Source organism: Micrasema longulum, unplaced genomic scaffold (assembly GCF_059751315.1).
Source record: "Micrasema longulum isolate JH-2025_06_02 unplaced genomic scaffold, ASM5975131v1 h1tg001311l, whole genome shotgun sequence".
NCBI classification, from domain to species: Eukaryota; Metazoa; Arthropoda; class Insecta; order Trichoptera; family Brachycentridae; genus Micrasema; species Micrasema longulum.
In genome coordinates this window covers 91,126-112,142 of record NW_028278498.1, presented here as the reverse complement: position 1 = coordinate 112,142, position 21,017 = coordinate 91,126, and the positions used below count along the sequence as shown (strand labels likewise).

Below are 21,017 nucleotides of genomic sequence, written 5' to 3'. Positions count from 1 at the left end.
GAATGTCGAAACCGGAATAATTCCAAATGTTGAGTAGGGTTCACAGTCCATAAAAGGACAAGACAATGGTGGAGATCATTCCATCGCGCACCGTAGCGAATATAAACTAAACGGGAGATTTCAAGCTTATTTAATGCAGCAATTACCCCTTATGAACTGTCACCTGCCACTATTAGTACTCAGTACACGGAATGGCGGCCAACCCGCGTATAATGTTGCCACCCTTAAGATATTTTATAGTCTAAAGGTATGACCAGTTGTTTTAAGTGGCTACTTTAGAGTACAATAAATGCATAAATCAGCCGATGTTTGAACAATCACATTTTTTATTCTTCCATATGTTGATTATTGTCAGGTAAGAGAGCTGAAACCTTTGTTGATGCGGGTGAGATTCATTTAAATGGATTTGACTTTCATTACGAAACGCTGTTTACGATTTTTAACACACTTAGGGCCGGTTGCATCAAAATTGGTATAAATATAGTTTAAAGTTAAATATTTAAACTTTACTAAGGCTCAAAATCCGGTAACTGAAGAATGAAATTTCTTTTAAAATTTTTGAATTACATTTTTAAGTACTTAGTTACACCTAGCAAAGTTTTGTCGAATTAACTCTTAAAAGACTGTGGTAAATAATTCTTTTGCGCGCGGTGATGTAACATCGTGTTACCACAAGTAAAAGGTAGAATATTCAGACATTTGAAGAAAAAAACATAGAGACATACTGTCTAATAACTCCTTTTCCATAATTCAATAAAAAATAAATGTTGAAAAATGTTATAATTTTTTTCTCTTATATTTGAAATAATTGAGTGTACCTACTGAAAACCGTAAGCAGTTCTTCCTAATAAAAGTCGAATTCATTAAAATGAATTTCACCAGCATCAATAAATTTTTCAGCTCTTTAACCTTACAAAAATCAACAGAAGATTTAAGAAAATAAAACGCGATTTCTCAAACATTGGCTAAATTATGAATTTAGTGTAAGTAGCCACTTAAAATAACTTGTCACACCTTTGACGATAAAATATCTTTAAGCTGGCAACATTATACGCAGGATGGCTGCCATTCCGTGTACAATGTGTACAATGAGTGGCAGGTGACAGTTCGTAAGGGGTAATTTCCGTATAAAAGACGTTTGAAATCTCCAGTTGAGTTTATATTCGCTACGATGCGCGATGGAAATATTTCCACCATTGTTTTTTCCTTGTGTGAACTGTGGACTTTACTCTACATTTGGAATTATTCTGATTTTGACATTTGAAGCAGACCTTGCAGTACGGTGGGTGTTTTTTTGATTTAAGGCTTTTGAGTTTACACGATTTTCTGGGTGGTTATCTTATATTGTTAATAAAGTAGTGAAGATTACAAAACGTATAGCAAATGCGTGAAAATATAAGAGATACATTCCTCATCTTGAATTTGTAAAACATAATACTTTTATTTGAGTTTATAGAGAATGAACGTTTTGTCTTTTTTTGCTCATTCTTTCTCATCAAATTGAATTCAATTTTCCACTCCTACTTTCTTTCATTCACCCTTCATCACTTCCAAACAATTTCCTTCTTTTCCTTCCCAGTTTCTCTTTGTTTTGTCCATATTTTTTTCATTCTTTTATTTTAAAATATACTATATTTATTCTTTACACAGTTTAAACTGTCGTCGTTTTATTTTATTATAATTAATTGAATACATATTGGGGTGGCGGTTATAATTTGCGTGGATATTATTTGACTGAATCGTTGATCTGTGTTAATTTTTGTGGGGAAATAAAAGATGCGTTGCGCGGAGATGGAAAATGCGGAAAAGAACAGTATGCGGTCAAACAAACTACAGCAAACAAATATCCTACCTCTAGGAAGACAAGAAAGTGAACCAGGGACAGGAATCCGGATGATATCTGGCTTCTGGGTAGTTTTTTCCCTTTTCGGTGAATACGGCACTCTCACTAAAGTTATTGGCAAAATATGAAGATGAATGTGGCGGAGCGGCGGTCAGAAAATGTAAAGATGTTCAGATGCGGGCAGATCAAATTATGAACATGCGGTAGTTGGCAGAAATTATGAAGAAGAGAAAAAAATGTGTAATTGTTTATGTGAGTGGCTATGGATATGGAAAATTGTTCCCATAGCAACCGTAGCTACCCATAGCCATAGAGACGAGGAGAATAACAAACATTAAAAGTTGGGAGATCACAGGATGTGTAGGATAGGTGGATCTTCGTCCACTGGCGGTCCATCCAGCCACAAACTACTCAATCCCATCAACCACTTGCGCAACCACATATAATTGGATGACAAGCCCTACTATTTTTACACATATATTTTTTATAGTTTTAAATCATTTAACCTGTACACTGTTTGTATTTTAAATAAATAAAATAAGATATTGTGCAAGCCTTATCTCCCCACTAAAAAAATTTGTTTGTAGATATCAGTGAGATTTCTTGAATATCCTCCTTGTAGGCCTCCGTGATGTAGTGGTGAAGACGCTTGACTCACGCACGGAAGGTTCTAGGTTCGATTCCCGATGAGAACACAAAAATTGCCATTAGACTCTTTTAGTGATAACTTTACAATTAATTTAACACCATTACATTGCATGTATCGATTTTTTACGGATGTTTGATCTTCAGGTTGAAGATTCACCTTATATCCATCTTCTAATGCACGATTATGGAAAGCGCTTCAGTGATTGTCAAGACTGAAATGGGGACTGTCGTTGAAGAAAAACGGTTGATGGACCATTTATGGTCTAGCAATATTTCCGATTGCAGGACTTAGTTTTAAAGCGGGCTGCAGGAAATATCATTTATTTATTTATTTATTTATTCACACTCTTTATCAAAATGCAATTCCATATTCACTTTGCCTAGCTAACAAGGGTACATACCCCGTTCCAAGCTAGGCAATTACATTTTAATATATTATAATACTTAACAAATTAATATAGAGCACAGACAAACAAAATATAAACTTATTCGGATACACATTTTGATTCATATACATACAGACATACACATATATACACACATGTATATATAAATATACACATATATACACATGTACATACACACACACGTACATACACCCATGCGCATACACATACATACATTCATCATTACATTGAATATTTTGTTTTAGGTCCTTGATCTTCAGATTAAAGTTTTGATTTGTATCCATCCTCGAGTACACGATTATGGAATTCGGTTCAGTAACTATTAAGACTGAGCCGGGGATTCGCCAAGTAAAAGGAGATATTTTTCATACTGGGAACGGGATTCTATGTGCCTATAAAGGCGAGGAGCCAGGTGTTGCTACTATAAAGGCTGAACCGGGAACTAGCGATGTAGAAGGAATTATTATCCATACTTTGGGAGGGCCGCAATGTCCTAACAATAGCGAGGAGCTTGATATTTTTACTGTTAAGGCTGAACCTGGGACTGGCGATGTACAAGGAGATATTCTACATACTGGAAAAGGGCCGCTTTGTCTCTACAGAAACGAGGGGCCAGATTTCGTTGCCGTGAAGACTGAACCGGGAACCAGTACTAAACAAGAGTATAAAATAGAAAGTGGTATATTGAACTGTGCGGAAATTGACACTGATCATCCTGATATAAAACACGAATGTTTAGAGCCCTCTACTGAAGGTAATAATTACTACTTTCCACATTAATATACAGGGGTTCGTTGCATTGGTTGGTTAATTTAATGTTCATATCAGCATCACTGAATCACCATATTGAATAGGGGATAAAGCCGCCTATAATGCCTTGCAATCATTTGTACTTCAGTGCCTAAAGGTCTTTTTCATATGAGATAAGTCTTTGGTTTTTGTCTCAAGATCTTCAACAGGGAAAGCTGCTTGAAAATCACATTCGCGATGAGTCTGTCAAAATAAATAGTTTTTCTTTTTAGGTCCTAGGAGGAATAGAAGACCTAAATATCCCGAAGACAGTGATTCGCGTTCGTCGCATATTTCACACAAATCGCCAAATACTACAGAGAAACCACATTCTTCGTCACAAAGTTTAAAAGCGGGTAAATTGAAAACCCACATTTTGGTACATACTGAGGAGAAACCTTTTTCATGTTCAGTCTGTAAATATTCATGTTTTCTAAAATGTCAATTGAAACAACACATGTTTACACATACTGGCGAGAAACCCTTTTCATGTTTAGAGTGTAAATATTCTTGTATTCAAAAAAGTCAGTTAAAGCAACACATTCTTACGCATACTGGCGAGAAACCGTATTCATGTTCAGAGTGTAAATATTCTTCTTTTCGTAAATGTCATTTAAAAACCCACATTCTCATTCATACTGGTGAGAAACCCTTTTCATGTGCAGACTGTAAGTATTCATGTATTGATAAAAAAGATATGAACCGACATATTCTTACTCATACTGGCGAGAAACCGTTTTCATGTTCACAGTGTAAATATTCATGTTCTCGAAAAAGTAATTTGAAACAACACATTCTTACTCATACTACTGAGAAACCGTTGTCATGTCCACAGTGTAAATATTCATGTATTCGTACAACTGAATTAAAAAAACACAGTCTCACTCATTCTGTCGACAAACCCTTTTCATGTTTAGAGTGTAAATATTCATGTATTGATAAACAAGATTTGAAATCCCACAATCTCACTCATACTGGTAAGAAACTGTTTTCATGTTCAGAGTGTAAATATACATGTATTCAAAAAGATAATTTAAGACGACACATTCTAACTCATACTGGTAGGAAACCCTTTTCATGTTCAGAGTGTAAATATTCGTGTATTCAAAAATCTAGTTTGAAACGACACATTCTCTCTCATAATAATGGGAAACCCTTTTCATGTTCATAGTGTTAATATTGATGTATTCGTAAAGTGGCATGAGTAAACACATTCGCACTCATGGAGTGTGTTATGTTTATCAGAAAATGATAAGAAGGTGGATAAGTAATATCCTTTAAATCGCTTCTTTTGTCGGCCTCGTGGTGTAATGTAATGGTCAGCGCGTTTGCCTAGCATGCAAGAGGTCTCAGGTCCGATTCCCGACATGGTGGATATGAAATGTTTATTTAAAAGGGTGTTTTTACACCAAAAATATTTCATAGTCCGTGGACTGGTACCTGAAGCGTGAGACTGATCATCTTACAAAAATGATCAAGATACGTTGCGATTGGTGTGCCAATGCAGTGCCCTATGCACCATTAGATGCGGAAAGGGAATGGTGATAAAATTGCTTCTATGACTTATAATTATGTTGATTTTAACTGTCAAATATATCTTTATGTTTAATAATTTTAATTTGTTTTAATTTCCTTATTGTTATGAATATTTATAATTATTTTTAATTTTTTAATTATAAATTATATTGTTCCTAATCCTTATTTATGTTTAAATTTTTATTAATATTAGTATGTTTTTAATTTATATTTATGTTTCAGTTTTTATATTCAAATAGAAAATAACTCTTAAGACTTAATAAATCTCTTATTTTTTTTAATTATGAACTCGTATTTTTTGTAATCTTCAAATGAACATTTTCACACCGGATTTAGAAAGTAAAATTTGTATAAGTATGCTGGATGTTAAAACAAAAAATATTTATCCTTGCTACGCGAAGAATGAATGTCCGCTAATTCAACAACACATCTGTATAAGAGAGAGCACGAAGATATAACTCATAACAAGGAAGACAGAGACGCTGTTCTGTGGCGGGTGTTGTGTAATGTGTAATCCAGATTCAGTTTTCCGTCGGTTGATGACAGTGATGGGGGACGCACGCGCGTAATATGAGTGGCGTATTTATGATTTTATATTTATTTTGCTATAACAGGGCTACTATATATGTTCATTTGCATAAATTATTAAAAAGGAATTATTAAACAGTATGTGTCCGTGTTTTTTTATTCTTCAAATGTCTGAAGTTTAGAATATTTCGTCATTTACTAGTGGTAACTCGATGTTACATCATCTCGCGCAAAGGGATTATTAACCACAGTTTTTTAAGAGTTAAGTAAATTAATACCGCTAACCGGGTAAAACATTTGACTACCCTGGCTATTCATACAAAATGTCCACATACTTTTATTGAACAATCTGACAGATGGTAAAATAACCGAATTCTTAAAAAATATTACTTGTTAATTCGCTTCTTTCACATGAAATGTGGTCCTACCGTATTCTCTTTTAATCCTAGCAGTATTTTGACACTCGCGAACGACACAAAACAGCATAATTAAATATAAACCGGCAGTTGCGCACTAAGCGACGTCTACGGAGTAACTAATAGCCAAAATGTAAAACTACTCTTTGTGAGTAATTTAGTTGGATTCAGATTGATGCGCGGCGCGTAAGCGGTTTCTGTACTAATGTTATTCTATGGTTTGCAAATTTATCAGAGTACAATGTTTGAGTATGTCCAAATGCTTGCAGATTGGCTGTATTTCCTCCCTATGGAGTTATTCATACTTAAATTTATTGCAACAAAGAGGGAAAACATTATTGATACGGGAATATGGAAGTCTAGGCATTTACAGGGCTTACGATCTGTCATTGGCTGGTTTAAGTTGCCACTTTGCACACTGTGTAACATTCAGCATTCTGCCCGTGTTTCCTAAACTCCACATTTCCTAAACTCTTCCATCTTCCATCTGTTGACTTTTGTGAAGTAAATGAGCTGAAACCTTTATCATGCGGGTGAGATTCATCCGGCTGAACCAAATCACCTACTAGGCAACGTCTGAAAACAATTTTCCAATTTTTATACTTCTTCTTTTACCGGGTAGTGAATTCAACAATCTTTGAGTATGTCCAAATGCTTGCAGATTGGCTGGATTTCCTCCCTAGGAAGTTATTCATATTTAAATTTATTGCAACAGAGAGGGAAAACATTATTGAGAAGGGAATCTTTACTTTACAAAAGTAAACAGATGAAAGAGTTGAGGAAATGTGGATGTTTAAACATGGCAGAATGGTGAATGTTACACAGTTTGTAAAGTGGCCACTTAAACCAGCCAATGGCAGTTCTTAAGTCCTGTAAATGCCTAGACTTCCATATTCCCTTCTCAATAATGTTTTTCCTCTCTGTTGCAATAAATTTAAATTTATCAAAATATTTTCACTCGTTACCTAGCATGAATATAAATCAAATTGGTGAGATAATTATCATCCTTATTAATGAGAGTCTCAGCTCTAAATTCAAATATATAATTTTTAAAATGTGATGTTTGCGCATAGCCGAAATTATGAATTTACAGTGTATAAAGTACCTAACCACTTAAACCAGCCATTGACTGGTCATACCTTTAGACTATGAAATATTTTTAGGCTGGCAACATTATGGACAAGATAGCCGCCATTCCGTGTACTAAGAGTGGCAGGTGACAGTCTAAGGGGTATGCGGTGTATAAGAAGCTTGAAATCTCCAGTCAAGTATATATTCGTTATGAATGGCGATGGAATAATCTCCACCACTGTCTCGTCCTTGTGTTAACCTTACTCTGCATTTGGAATTATTCTGGTTTTGATATTTGGAGCCGACCTTGAAGTACCGTTGGTTATTTTTTCCATTGAAGGCTGTTGATTTCTGTTTTTCTGGGTAGGTTTATTTATATTATTTACTGAAGTAGTGAAGTTTACGAAAAGTATAGCAAATGTGCGTAAATATTGACGTAGAGGAAAGAATTCCTTATCGTTTTTAGAAGACTTTTTGGCCTTTATACATGTATTAAATGTGGGTCAAATTAAAATTATAGTAGGTACTAGTTAATAATGGGAGTTAAGAAATTAATAGATAAGCGTTTGATATTGTCTTATCGTCTTCATGTAAAAGGGTAGCTTCCGCAATAAGAAAAATGTAGAATTATTGTTTATTTAGATGCCATTAAAAATACGTTTGGAGGCCAAAATATGCGTTAAACAGTTTTGAATCAGTGTTCTGTAGGGCAATCACAAATAACTATCGACGTGCTTATAAACATGCTAAGCATTTGAGCGATCACAATGAACAACAATGAACTTGCTTAAGTTATCGCAGTCATGAGTTAACGCGTGTGTAATCTCTAAGTCAACGCTCGTGTCGGTTTGTTTTTTGCGTTCCTCGTAAATAAATACAGTTCATTGGCGAAAAATCGGCGTTTACCATAAAAAATAATATAATATATTGCATTTGCAAAATAGTAAGGAGTATCTTAACACAAAAAAGTGAAAATTCAATTACAATTACTATGGCGACTGCTTTCTTGACATTTGGCTCGCCAACCACCGGCTAAATGCAATAAATAGGATAATAAATAATAAATAAATAAATAAAGAGAGCAGTTTTGGAATATTTTCTATATTTACACTGGTGAAATTCAAATATGTGATTGCGCAGCAGGATTATGCGTCGCGAAACGTAAATATTTTGACATTTAATATTTGGTGATCACGGATGTTCCATTGTGATCGCGAATACGATAAAAAACCATGGTGAGAAATTGTTATCACGTCGCTTATTAGCACGTTGGTAGTTATTTGTGATTAAGCGACTGATTCATATTTGTCGCTATTAAGAAAAGTATTTTTAACACAAAAATATTTTAAACCATTTTATCTGATTTTGTTGAGTTTTTTTCTTTTCTATCTTTTTAATAATATTTTTAATTTTTCAAAGCATAAAAAAAATACGTATTCATTATTTTATACGTATACAATATTATGTATGTACTCTTTTATTTGATTATTAATTAAAACTTATGTCTTAGCATCCGATGAAAAACTATTATCTAATAGTTTATCGGGACGAAATTTGTTTAAATACTTTGTTTTTTTTTCATGATGTATTAATATTTTAATAGTGTGTGTATTTTATTGAATAAAGATTATAAAAAAATATCTGTCATAGATTTATAACAAGAACTCTTTGATTGCAAAGTACTGACCTGCCGTTAGACGATTTTAGTGATCACTTAAACTATTATTTATGGTTAAACTTGCCGACTTTTTTAGTCTACCGGTTTCAAGACGTACCCGTCTGTTCGTCAGGACACTTACTACACCAACATGCAAATACTAAAATACACCTCTACCATCACCATAGTATATATATAGTATTTTCAAAAATACATAAATCATATGCAGATTTGTAGAGATGCGATCGCCACCGTGTCTAGTCATGCACTGAGCTTAATTAAAAAAGTATTTAATCTTGTATTGAAGAATTGGTATGGAGTTGAGAGTGTGGGGGGGTAGAGGTGGTGTTACCCGATTGGTTAATTTTTAATAAAAAAAGAGGGCTGTACTGAAAACTTATTTGATTATTTATTATGGAAATATCATTTTTCAAGGCTTTTTTAATGCGAAAAATCTCCACTTCAACATTTAATTTGCCACCGTAACATTGTATATTTATTTTTTATAGAAGTTTGATCTTCAGCTTGAAGGTTCAATTTGTAGCCACCCCCGAGTAGACAATTATGGAATTCGCTTTAGTGACTGTTAAGGCTGAACCCGGGACTTTCGATGTAAAAGAAGATATTTTCCATACTGGGGCAGGGCTGATTTGTCCGTACAGAAGCGAGGAGCCAGATGTCACTACCGTGAAGGCTGACCCAGGGACCAGTACTGAAATCTACCCTAAATATCCCGATATAAAACAAGAATATATAGAATTATCTGTTGAAGGTGATTATTACAACTTTCCATATTAATTTTCAGGGATTCGTTGCATTAGTTGGTTAAGTCGATGTTAAAAAAAACATGAATGGATCACCACACTATTGAGTAGAGGAATAAGCCGCCTATGACACCTTGCAATTTTTTGTATTATACTTTAAATATTAGTGCCTAAACGCCAATTTAACATTAGATACGTTTCTGGTTTTAAGTTTCAGTGCTGCAGAGCAGTGTTTATTTGATATTCTAACTCTTAACTGGCGTCGTGGTAAGAAATTACGTCACTGGCGTCCGAGCCCCGTTGTACCCACCCTTTTTAAAAAAATGTCTTCTGTTCGATTTTAATTTTTGTTTATAATTACATGGTTTATATTCTGTTATTGGCAAATAAAACATCTTTATCAATATGTTTCTTTTTGGGTGATACCGTATGTGTTGGATATGTTCCGACGTTCCGGCCACCATTGGTGGAGCCATCTTCAGGGTAAACTGAGTGTTTTGTAGAAAAAAATGTGTGTTTAAGTACTAGTAATTTGTACCGCGTCGCAGTCGGCAGTAGGCACATTTCTATTCATTTTTGTAGTATGTAGTGCGGGGAGCCATGTTGAGTTTTATTTAAGCCCGTAGTCTTTGTTTATGTTATTTGGGTGTCTGTGTATTTATCCAATCACCCAAAAAAGAAACATATTGATAACAGTGACGCGAAAACCTTCGCACCTATAAAACATCTTTAAATTATAAAAATATATACTTTAATCAGTCTTAAACAACAATATTGACAAAATGAAAAAATGTAAAAAGAGTGTTTAATAATTTGACCGATGAAACTTACTACAATTGTTTTTTCTCAAATTGATCACATATTCTAACAATAGAAAGGATGTTTTTAAGAAAAAAATAACAATTTAAAACATCAACAACATAGAAGTAAAAATGGGTAAAATACACTTTTTTTTATTAATTGAAGCAGATTTTGCATACTCTGACAGTGGATTTGTTTCAAATGGGATTTTTACACTTTAAACATAAATTAATTGTCTTCGGACGCTTGCCAGAAGGACACACAAAACATCTTTTTCCATTCTTGCGCTCCGGGACTTGTCGCTCATCCACTGCTGATGATGTAGGATATTTTTCATTGAGTTCTTCGAGAAGCCACTGCTCTATTTCGTCTTCTTGATCTGTAGTACTATCCCTGGTACCGCTTGGGCCGGCAACTTGCTTGTCCATGGTGGTTATATTACGAAACAAAAAGTTACGTAAATGGCGTCTTAGCCCCGCTGGACCCACTCACTTGTTTAAAATGCTATTTTCACTTGCCCGATCGACACATCCTATTACTAGCACATTTGCACCTCGACTAAAGGAAGGTACTGAGGAGGGGGGGCCACTTCAGCAAAAAACACCAGATAAGTGGAATAAACAAAAATCAACATGGGTCCAAAGTGGCAAGGACGCCAGTTAAGAGTTAAAATACATATTACAATTTGTTACTTACTAAGTCTAAAGACTTCAGTGGGACCCATTTTTTTATGACAGGTTTACTTTACATTATTTTATTCATATTATACAAATTTATTTATAAAGAGGCGCTATAAACTATTTAGAAGGTATTTCTTCACTTCTTTTTTTTTTCATTTGAAGATCTTTCATGTTAATGATGATTTGTGGGAGATCATTAAACAACCTTCGAATAACGCAATTTAATGTTCTTTTTCCGAAGTAATTTATAATTCGGGAACAATCAGGGAACCCCTTAGTTTTTAATCTAGTGTTGCGAGTATGGGAAACCCCTTTTCATATTCCGGATCAACAAAATGATCTTTAATTAATTTGTAGTCACAAAGTTGTTTTACCTACAGGACATTACAGAATTTAAAATATTCACCTTCCCCCATATGTTTCGCTTCACGGATTATGCTATCTGGTACGATCGTCTTCAATAGTCTCACCTGAATATCATAAACTTTACTCAGATTACTACGTCTGATTTCCAAAGTATGCTTACACTTAAAACACTTTATTGCTCTTTAGTTCGCCCTATTCTTGAATATGCATCTGTAATCTGGTCCCCTCATTATGCTGTTCATATCAAGCGCCTTGAATCAGTTCAACATCGTTTTATAAGAAAAATTGCATGGAAGATGGGATTGGAAAGAGGAGACTATTCATATTCTGATATGGAGAGGTTTTTAAGCATATCAAGTCTTGAAAAACGCAGATGCATTGCAGATATAATCTGCATGTATAAAATTATGAACTGTCTCATTGATGCCCCTGAAATTTTGCAAAAGATTCTTTTTAACGTTCCCACCCGTAGACTAAGAAATAATGAAATGCTTTTCCTCGGTCACTACAGGACCAATTATGGTGCACAGTCGCCTTTGCCCAGAATGATCAGGCGGGTGAACGATCATCAAGATCTTGATTATTATGGTGTAAGGATGTCTTTCTTTACAAATCAGCTAAAGAATCTGTATAGTTAGCCTATGCTTTTTACTTAATCTAAAAAATCTATCATCTGTCTTTGCTGCTTATTTCTGTTCCTTATATTTTTTTATTCCTTTGTAAAAATTTCTTTTAATTGTAATTTTTATAATGGACTTTGTCCGTAAATAAATAAATAAATAAATAAATAAATAAATAAATAAATAGATTGGAATTGATACTCCGTAAGATATAATCGATTAATGAGCGATGTATATAGTATGTATTTTATGATACGTTTTGAAAGATAGTCTGCTTTTGATTTCATAAATGACTTTAAGCGAGTACCTTAATCTGTAGCAGATTCCATCAATATAAACACCCCAGCTAAATTTAGAATCAATAATTAATCCTAAACATTTATGATTATTTACAACATCTATAATAAGACAATTACATTTGACTGGTTCTGTATTTGAATTTGAACAAATTCAAAAATTTATACGAGCTTGTACTGACATATTAGTCTTTTAGTTTTTTAAGAATTTATTACAAAGCTAATGTGTTTAGTCTAAACAAATTCAGTAGGAAAAGCTGTGTGAAAAGTCATATTCGCCGTAAATTTGTTGAAATGCGTTATTTTTTTTAAGGTCCTAGGAGAAGCGGAAGTCAAACTAGATATCCCGAAGATGGAGAAACACGTTCATCGTATGTTTCACACTGCACATCCAATACTGTAGAGAAATCAAACTCTTCATCTCAATGTTTAAAAATAGGCCAATTAAAATCCCACATTCTCACTAATAGCGATGAGAAACCCTTTTCATGTTCAGAGTGTAAATATTCGTGTATTCAAAAAAGCAGATTGAAAGAACACATTCTTACTCATACTGGCGAGAAACCCTTTTCATGTTCAGAGTGTAAATATTCGTGTATTCAAAAAAGTAGATTGAAACAACACATTCTTACTCATACTGGTGAGAAACCCTTTTCATGTTCAGAGTGTAAATATTCATGTATTCGTAATACTGATTTAAAACTACACATGCTAACTCATACTGGTCAGAAACCTCTTTCTTGTTCACAGTGTAAATATTCATGTATTCGAAAAAGTTATTTGAAACTACACATGCTAACTCATACGGGTGAGAAACCTTTTTCATGTTCACAGTGTAAATATTCGTCTTTTACTAAAAGTAACTTGAAGCTACACATGCTAACCCACGCTAGTCAGAAACCGTTTTCGTGTTCAGAGTGTGAATTTTCATGTTTTACTAAAGGTAATTTGAAACAACACATTCTGACTCATTCCGATGAGAAACCCTTTTCATGTTCAGAATGTAAAATTTCATGTATTTCTAAAAGTCATTTGAAAAGACACATTCTCACTCATACCGGGGAGAAATCCTTTTCATGTTCAGAGTGTGAGTATTCATGTTTTCGTAAAAGTCATTTGAAAACGCACATTCTTAAGCATGCTGGTGTGAAACCCTTTTCATGTTTAGAGTGTAAATATTTATGTATATATGAGGGTGATTTGAAAAGACATATTCTCACTCATGCTGGTGTGAAACCCTTTATATGTCCAGTGTGTAAATTTTCATGTATTCAAAAAAGTCAATTGAAACAACACATTCTTACTCATACTGGTGAGAAACCGTTTTCATGTTCAGAGTGTAAATACTCATGTAGACGTAAAAGTAATTTGAAAAGACACTTTTTGACTCTTCATAATAATCACCCTTCCTTGATGCACTGCAACAAATAGCTCTCTCTGTCTCTTCCACCGCGGGTTCTTATCGTTCTTATCTTCTGTCTCCCTGCAAACCTTCGAATATTATCCGATTATCTCATTAGTGGGGGTCTTTGGGACCTCGTATACCTTGGTCTCCAGTCGAAAACACGCTTCGCCATCATTAGACATTCGTTCGATGTATATGGCTTGCTCACTCCAGTTTCATCCGTCCATAATTTTTCCCTCATACCGATGAAAATACCATTTTCATGATCACATTGCAATTATTTATTTATTTATACGCCTTATGGGACTTTACATTTATTGGCAATACATTTAAGTGTAACGTAAATATACGAAAGAAATTAAAAGTAAGGTTAACATATGAAAGACTAAAAGAAACAATAATAAGTTAAAATAAGGAAATGTATGCGGCATAAATATTAGGGTATACAGAAAGATATTTAATATATTTACATATATCAATTAACACGCATATATACACATGCCTACATGCATATGTGTGTATGTATGAACACATGTACGTGTATGTATGAATACATGTATTCATACATACACGTACATGTATTCATACATACACACATACACATATATTAATGTAAGTTAACAAATTACAACAGAAAGGGAGAAAAGTTTAGAGAAGCTTATACAGAAGTCTATGCATTTACTGGGCTTACGACCTGTCATTGGCTGTTTTAAGTGGCCACATTATAAACTGTGTAACATTCACCATTTTGTCTATGTTGATCCATCCAAATGTTCTCAATTCTTCCATTTGTTGATTTTAGTAAAGTGGAAGAGCTGAAACCTTTATTGTTGTGAAGATATTCACCTGATTGAATTATTTCACATACTAGTTAATGCCTGAAAACCATTTTCCAATTTTTTACTTTTTCTTGGAACAGTTGGGTTTCAAACAGGCAAAATGGTAAATGTTACACAGTCTGTAAAGTGGCCACTCAAACAAACTAATAATAGGCCATGAGCCCTGTAAATGTCTGGACTTCCATATTCGCTTCACTTGAATAATGTTCTCCATTCCTGTTGCAATTTGTTAATCTTACTGACTCCAGTCGGAAATCCAGTCTTTTGTCTGAAATCCAGTCTTTTGTCTGCAAACATTTGGACAAACCCAGAATATTGTTATTAATATTAAAGTTTATGTTTTTTTAGATTTATTGTTTTTGATTAAGAAAAAATATTTTACAATGTTTATTTTGTAAATTTATTAAGAATTTTAAGTTGCTAGAATTTCACTAGTCCATGCAATTTGTAGCTGCATAGTAATCTAGCTTAAATAGGTAAATGTTATCAAATATCTAAATTTAGTAAATGGGGTGTAGAATTTCAACCGTCCATGCGCTCAGTAGCTGCAAGATTTGTTGTAATCTAACTTCTATTTTTATAAATTAGTTTTTTATTTCAATTTTTTAAATATCACTAAAACTCTAAACTTCATTGTCAAATAAAATGTAAATAGGGGCTAGATTTTTTATTGTCCATGCGCTCTGTAGCTGCAAGACGTGCTGTTATCTAGCTCCTATATATCATAATTGTAATATATCTAAATCAGAGACGAGGAATTTGAATCCCAACCGTTCATGCGCTCTGTAGCTGCAACACGTTCTGGGATATTTATTTATTGTACAGCGCCCTTGAGGTGATTTTCACAAAAATGGCGCTGTATAAATTATCCCAATATATACCTATATAGTGAAATTCGATTTTATTAAAAATTAAATTAAACATATTTTTACTTTTCCGAATACGTAACATATTCATGTTTGTGTGTAAGTCATCTGAAAACGCACAATTTCATTGATTCTGATGGAGAAACCGTTTTAATGTTTCAAGTTCAATTATGCATGTTAACAGATTTACTATTTGAAACCCCACATTCGTGAGTATTTTTAAGCGGTGTTAGTGATAATACTGCCTAAAAATACTTGATGCTATTGTATGGATGGGTGCCCGTGAATTGATTTGAGGTTCAATGAGAAAGATCGATTACAATTGAAGTTATTTATTGAGTAGATACACACGAGTTACATCCTCTCATTTTTGTACAGAAGGAATTTACAATAGTGAACACTGGACGGGGAGCTGCGAGGAGCGGCACGAAATGTACTACGTTCTTCCGGTGCACGACGTTTAATATCTTGTCCGAGCTGACGTTGCGGCGGATTACGCGTTACGCGTCGCGGATCAAAGCGGGGTACACTATAAGTGATACCCCATCTCTGTTGCAATCAATTTCTTTTCATATTCCCAACCGTGTCACCAGAAGTTGAAACTGCTATTTATCAAATCTTCTAATTTATGACGGCTCTTAAATAATAACACGGTTTTTATTAGTAATTAAATAGTTTATTAATCAATTATTGCTCAATTCACACTTATCGGACTTTGCACAATTCTCTCTCGATACCAAGCTTTCTATCCTCCCCTAGCAATTCGTAGTGGCGTCACCAAGCTGGCGTCACCCCAGCCCTTAGTAACACCTGACATCTAGTGTTCGATTATGTAAGCTTAGACCCCGGCGCCAAATTCGAATTCTTTGGCGTCATGGGTCGTAACAAATAGCATTTTTTTTATGCTCCAACGTCCAGAATGTGTAGACTAATCAATACGTCACACAACTTGGAATTATTTGAGATAGATCTCTTCGCCATTAACACAGTGTGGGACGAAGATGTATTTGCATGTGTTAGCTCGAAGTCTGTTATGTTGATCGGGTTTAGGAATATATTTTACACCATAATTTTATTGCCTTTGTCTTTGCTACATAGTTTTGTGTTATTTTTGTTGATTTTTTGTACATATGTTTCTACATATAACTCTTGTAATTGGCTTACGCCGTATATATTTTTAATAAAATAAAATAAACATTAAGGGGCCATTTCGCTTTACTTTATGGAATAAGTAAAATATGGTGTAGGTTTGCATAGTAAAATTTATTATTATTAAATTACAATTTTAATTTTAAGTTTTTTTTTTTAATATTAAAAAAATTATAATTGACGAGCCCGTTTCAAAATTTATATTTGCGATAAGTCCAATCTGCTGGGCGCTATTTTAGCTAGTCTATAGTTGATAAATATGTGCGAACGTATGCGGATAATATCGAGCCGCGGAGCTGTTTCTATGAACGAGCCGTGCGCAGAGTATCAAGTATCAAGTTAGCGGCCCTTTCACGTCCACTCTGGTCGGCGTGTGGTTGTGCAATGGAGGAACGGCGGAGGGGTCGTGGCTTTTACGTTGGCTAGCGCCCACCTATTGACGTTGGCCGCTCGGAAGAATATTGGACACATAGAATTATAATAGCCCAGAAACCGCGTACTCGCATCAAACTGATTCCGACTAAACTTCTCATAAGTTACCTTGTAGTTTTACGTTTTGATCCATTCGTCTATTTGTAGACGTCGCTCAGTACGCACCTCCCGATTTGAATTCAACTATGCCGTGTTGTGTCGTTTTAAAGTGTAGAAATACTGCTGGGATCATCAAGAAACGGGATATGATCACATTTCATGTGCAAATAGCAAATGCATTACTTAAAAATTTATTTAATTTTCCATCTGTACTTTTTGTTTGTGTTGCCAGGGTTGTCAATTTTTTTTCGCTACTTTGCTCATCTAATCAGAAAATCAGCGAAAATTGGACCTATTTTTTTTTTTTCATTTCATTTTTTTGCCCCACAACAGGCCAGGAGGCCCAATTACAGTGGTGAATTACATTACAGAACAACCAGGCTTGAGAAAAATCACATTTTTTAATTTTTGTGTTCTCACCGGGAATCGAACCCGGAACCTTCCGTGCGTGAGTCAAGCGTCTTGACCACTACACCACGGAGACCTCTCGGATTAAACGACGCCGTGGTGGACATTTGACCTACATTATCTTTAAAACATCAAATATTGTTTTTTTTTGTTTTTATATGGGAGTTGCTTTATCATTTACCTTGCTTATAATATACAAGGTTTATATTTCAAAAAGTGGATTTTTCTGCAATTAAATATCTTAAAATTTATCTAAACTATTGGGATCAGGAGGGATATATTAATGTGGGCTAATCAGGAACTTCTCAGCATTTGCTCACGTGGAGAGGAAACCACTTGAAACTCTTCAGGAGAAGCCGGCCTGTTGGCAGCAGTCAGCAGTCAACAGGCCTTCCGTTCCACTAGAGGAGTGTTCGGCATTTTGTTCCCTACTTTGGTTTATTTTACCAATTTCCTGCGCTATATTTATCATGTATGATACTACCTCTCGTGTGAGTTCTTTATTACCTATCACCGATAATAATCAAATATTGTTTAACGTGTACCATATAGACGTCGCTAAGTACGCAACTGCCAATTTAAATTCAATTATACCGTGTTGTGTCGTAAGTGTAAGTGTCAAAATACTGCTGGGATTAAGGGGAATACATTGGGATCTTATTTCATGTGTAAGAAGCGAATTCACAAATAATATTATTTAAGAATCCGATTATTTTACCATCTGTCAGATTGTTAAATACAATAATGTGAACTATTTGTTAGTATTGCCAACGGGTTGTACATTTCTGATACCTGGTCTTCTATTAATAAGACTTTGTTTAATAAAACGGTATTTATTTACTTTCCACCCTCGATATATTATAAACAAATATAGTGTAATGTAATACATACCAATATAAATAATATGTGAAAACCCTCGCTTCACTATTTATGTGTGCAGTTATTTTTAATTTAAATTTTATTTTACATTTCTTTATTTCAGACCCATTACAAAATATTGTTTATTTACCGGAACGTGATGTATAATGTGAAATCTGTAATATTTTACTTAAAAAAATAAAATATTTAAGAGCGTAAGATATTTAGTTATTCCGGTAAAATAGAGGGTTTGGAAAATATTGAACTGGCACCTAAATCGTAAAACTGATCACCTTCCCTTTCACATGACAAAAATATACATACACGCTGCAATTCGTGCCAAAACAATGCCCTATGCACAACTGGGTGCGGATTGAGAAAACATAAATCATAACGTTAGATATTTAAAAAAAAACATTAATAATTCATTTTGTGCTAACATTAAAACATAAAAGTAAAACAAAAAAATAATTTCAAATATTTTTTGCACCCATATTTGAAAAACCTTACTGCCACGTACTGTTGCGTGACTATTTCTTAGAAGGTTCATTCGGTGAGATACGCTGCCCCGTGCGGACCAGATGGGACCATGCGTTTACAGGGCTTATGACCTGTCATTGGCTGGGTTAAGTGGCCACTTTTACGTATTACAACATTCCCCATTCCGCTTATTAGCGAATATCGACACAGGTAACATTTTTTTGATTTTTGTATATATGTTATTAAATGAAAAACCATTCACAAGCGTGTTGGAGCGCCATCTATGTATTGATATTGAAGTTAAGTATTTTTTAATTAGCATATTACTTTATTTTATGTATTTAAGACTCTTCCGAGTTAAATTAAGTACTAGTAATCGCCTGCAGATGACTCTGCAATTTATTTATACTTATATTTTGACCAGATCTTATTACATTGGGGTAATTTCAGACCCCTTCGGAACCGGCGTAATTTTTGGAGTTTGCCCTTAACTATTGGTTTTTCTCACAATTATGATTAATGTACATACTATAGTTCATAAGATTATTATTATTTTTTCCTTAATCACCTTGAATTATATAACTTTAAAAGGACATCCGATCCATCTAATCTTCACATTCGTTTGAAAATGCCCTGACAAGGCGAAACAATATTCACGAAATTTTTTGTTTTTATATTTGTAAAAATTAAATAAAGTGTTTAGTAGACTCAAATCTGCGTTTGATTTCCTTATATTATAAGGTATTCATTTACTTAATTACTTTTTAATGTTTTTTTTTACGTTTGCCTGATAAAAGTACCTGTTTTTTTAAGCCCAGTCAGTAAAATATTTTTAGTGGTAAAACACAACATAACATTACACAAAACTACCTTATATTTGTGTTTTGATAGTAGGTATATTGTTCACGGTCTGGCAACGTTACGCGGCCACTTCACGCATGCGCGCAGGCAGAATATCGGGTAGAGGGGGGACTTTTGGATACAATACAATATATAATTTAACATTTTAATTTTCATATTTTTACTACAAGTAAAATCCCACTTTCTGTAGTTTCTTGGTGGAGATTATATTTAAACTAAATTATAGGTATGCTTAAAATTATCTACATTCATAAAAAAAAATTCAAATTTAATTACCAGCCAGAAAAATCAGAATATACATACTTATATATACAAATAATAATAATAATATTTTTTCTTATTTTTTTTTTAAATACAAGAAAATATATGAAAAATTTCAATACTTACACATGAGTTACTATTCATATATAAACTTTTGATCGAGAAGCCACTCTCTTATTTTTTCGGCAATAAATTGAAAATACTAGGTACTCAATATTAGAAAGTTCTATTACCATACTTATTACATACTTTCGGCACTACTAAAACATCATTTATTTATTTATTCATATTTTTATCTTACAAACTATAATTAATAATAAAAATAATGTGACCTTACTGGGGTTACCCGTGCCGAAGACACTTCACAATACACTTTTTTCAATTGTTTTTACATTTGAGAATAAACAAAGAAGACCAACTGAAAAAACAGAGATAATTAACAAAATATTCAGACAGTTTAAAAAAATATGTATTTATGTAATCTATATTATTTATATTACAAAACACACGTGAATCGTGTATTATAGTTATGTTTGAGAGGAATTTTGAATGTATTACTATAAAATTTTTCTAAAATGATGCAAATCCATAGTAATCCTCGAACAGGCAGAGTTTTAAGCATTTTGTAAGAGAGAACACTATCACTTCTTTGTTGGTAAATCTCTGTTATTACAATTTTCTTAACTTATAGAGTACTGTAGACCCTGGATCATTTTAATATTAGTTTTAGCCAAATGTCCCCACGACTTTATAATATTATTATTCAACTTAAGAAAAAAAAAGTGATTTTAAGCAAAAGTGAGTGAAGGGATGACACGATTCTTATACCTAGTGAAATTGTAGGTAAAGATTTTGTAACGCTTTGTAAATGTGGACGAGTGATGAATAAAACATTCTAAGTTTGCTTACTAGAAGGTTATTAGACCCCCACATGTGG

At 33.7% G+C, this 21,017-nt stretch overlaps 1 protein-coding gene and 1 long non-coding RNA gene across 2 annotated transcripts; both read left to right on the top strand.

The window, feature by feature from the left end:
• The first annotated feature begins 1,087 nt into the window (after positions 1-1,087).
• On the top strand, positions 1,088-5,296 carry LOC148275962 (uncharacterized). The gene is made up of 3 exons (XR_015823913.1): positions 1,088-1,282; positions 3,144-3,652; positions 3,921-5,296. It is a non-coding gene; the product is annotated as an uncharacterized LOC148275962 (long non-coding RNA).
• A 2,061-nt stretch (positions 5,297-7,357) lies between these two features.
• LOC148275961 (uncharacterized) lies at positions 7,358-19,612 on the top strand. Its single transcript, XM_088234977.1, has 3 exons — positions 7,358-7,601; positions 9,405-9,667; positions 12,736-19,612. Exons 2-3 carry the CDS (start codon positions 9,460-9,462, stop codon positions 13,851-13,853), a joined length of 1,326 nt encoding a protein of 441 aa, XP_088091103.1. The 5' UTR covers positions 7,358-7,601; positions 9,405-9,459; the 3' UTR covers positions 13,854-19,612.
• The last annotated feature ends 1,405 nt before the right edge of the window (positions 19,613-21,017 follow it).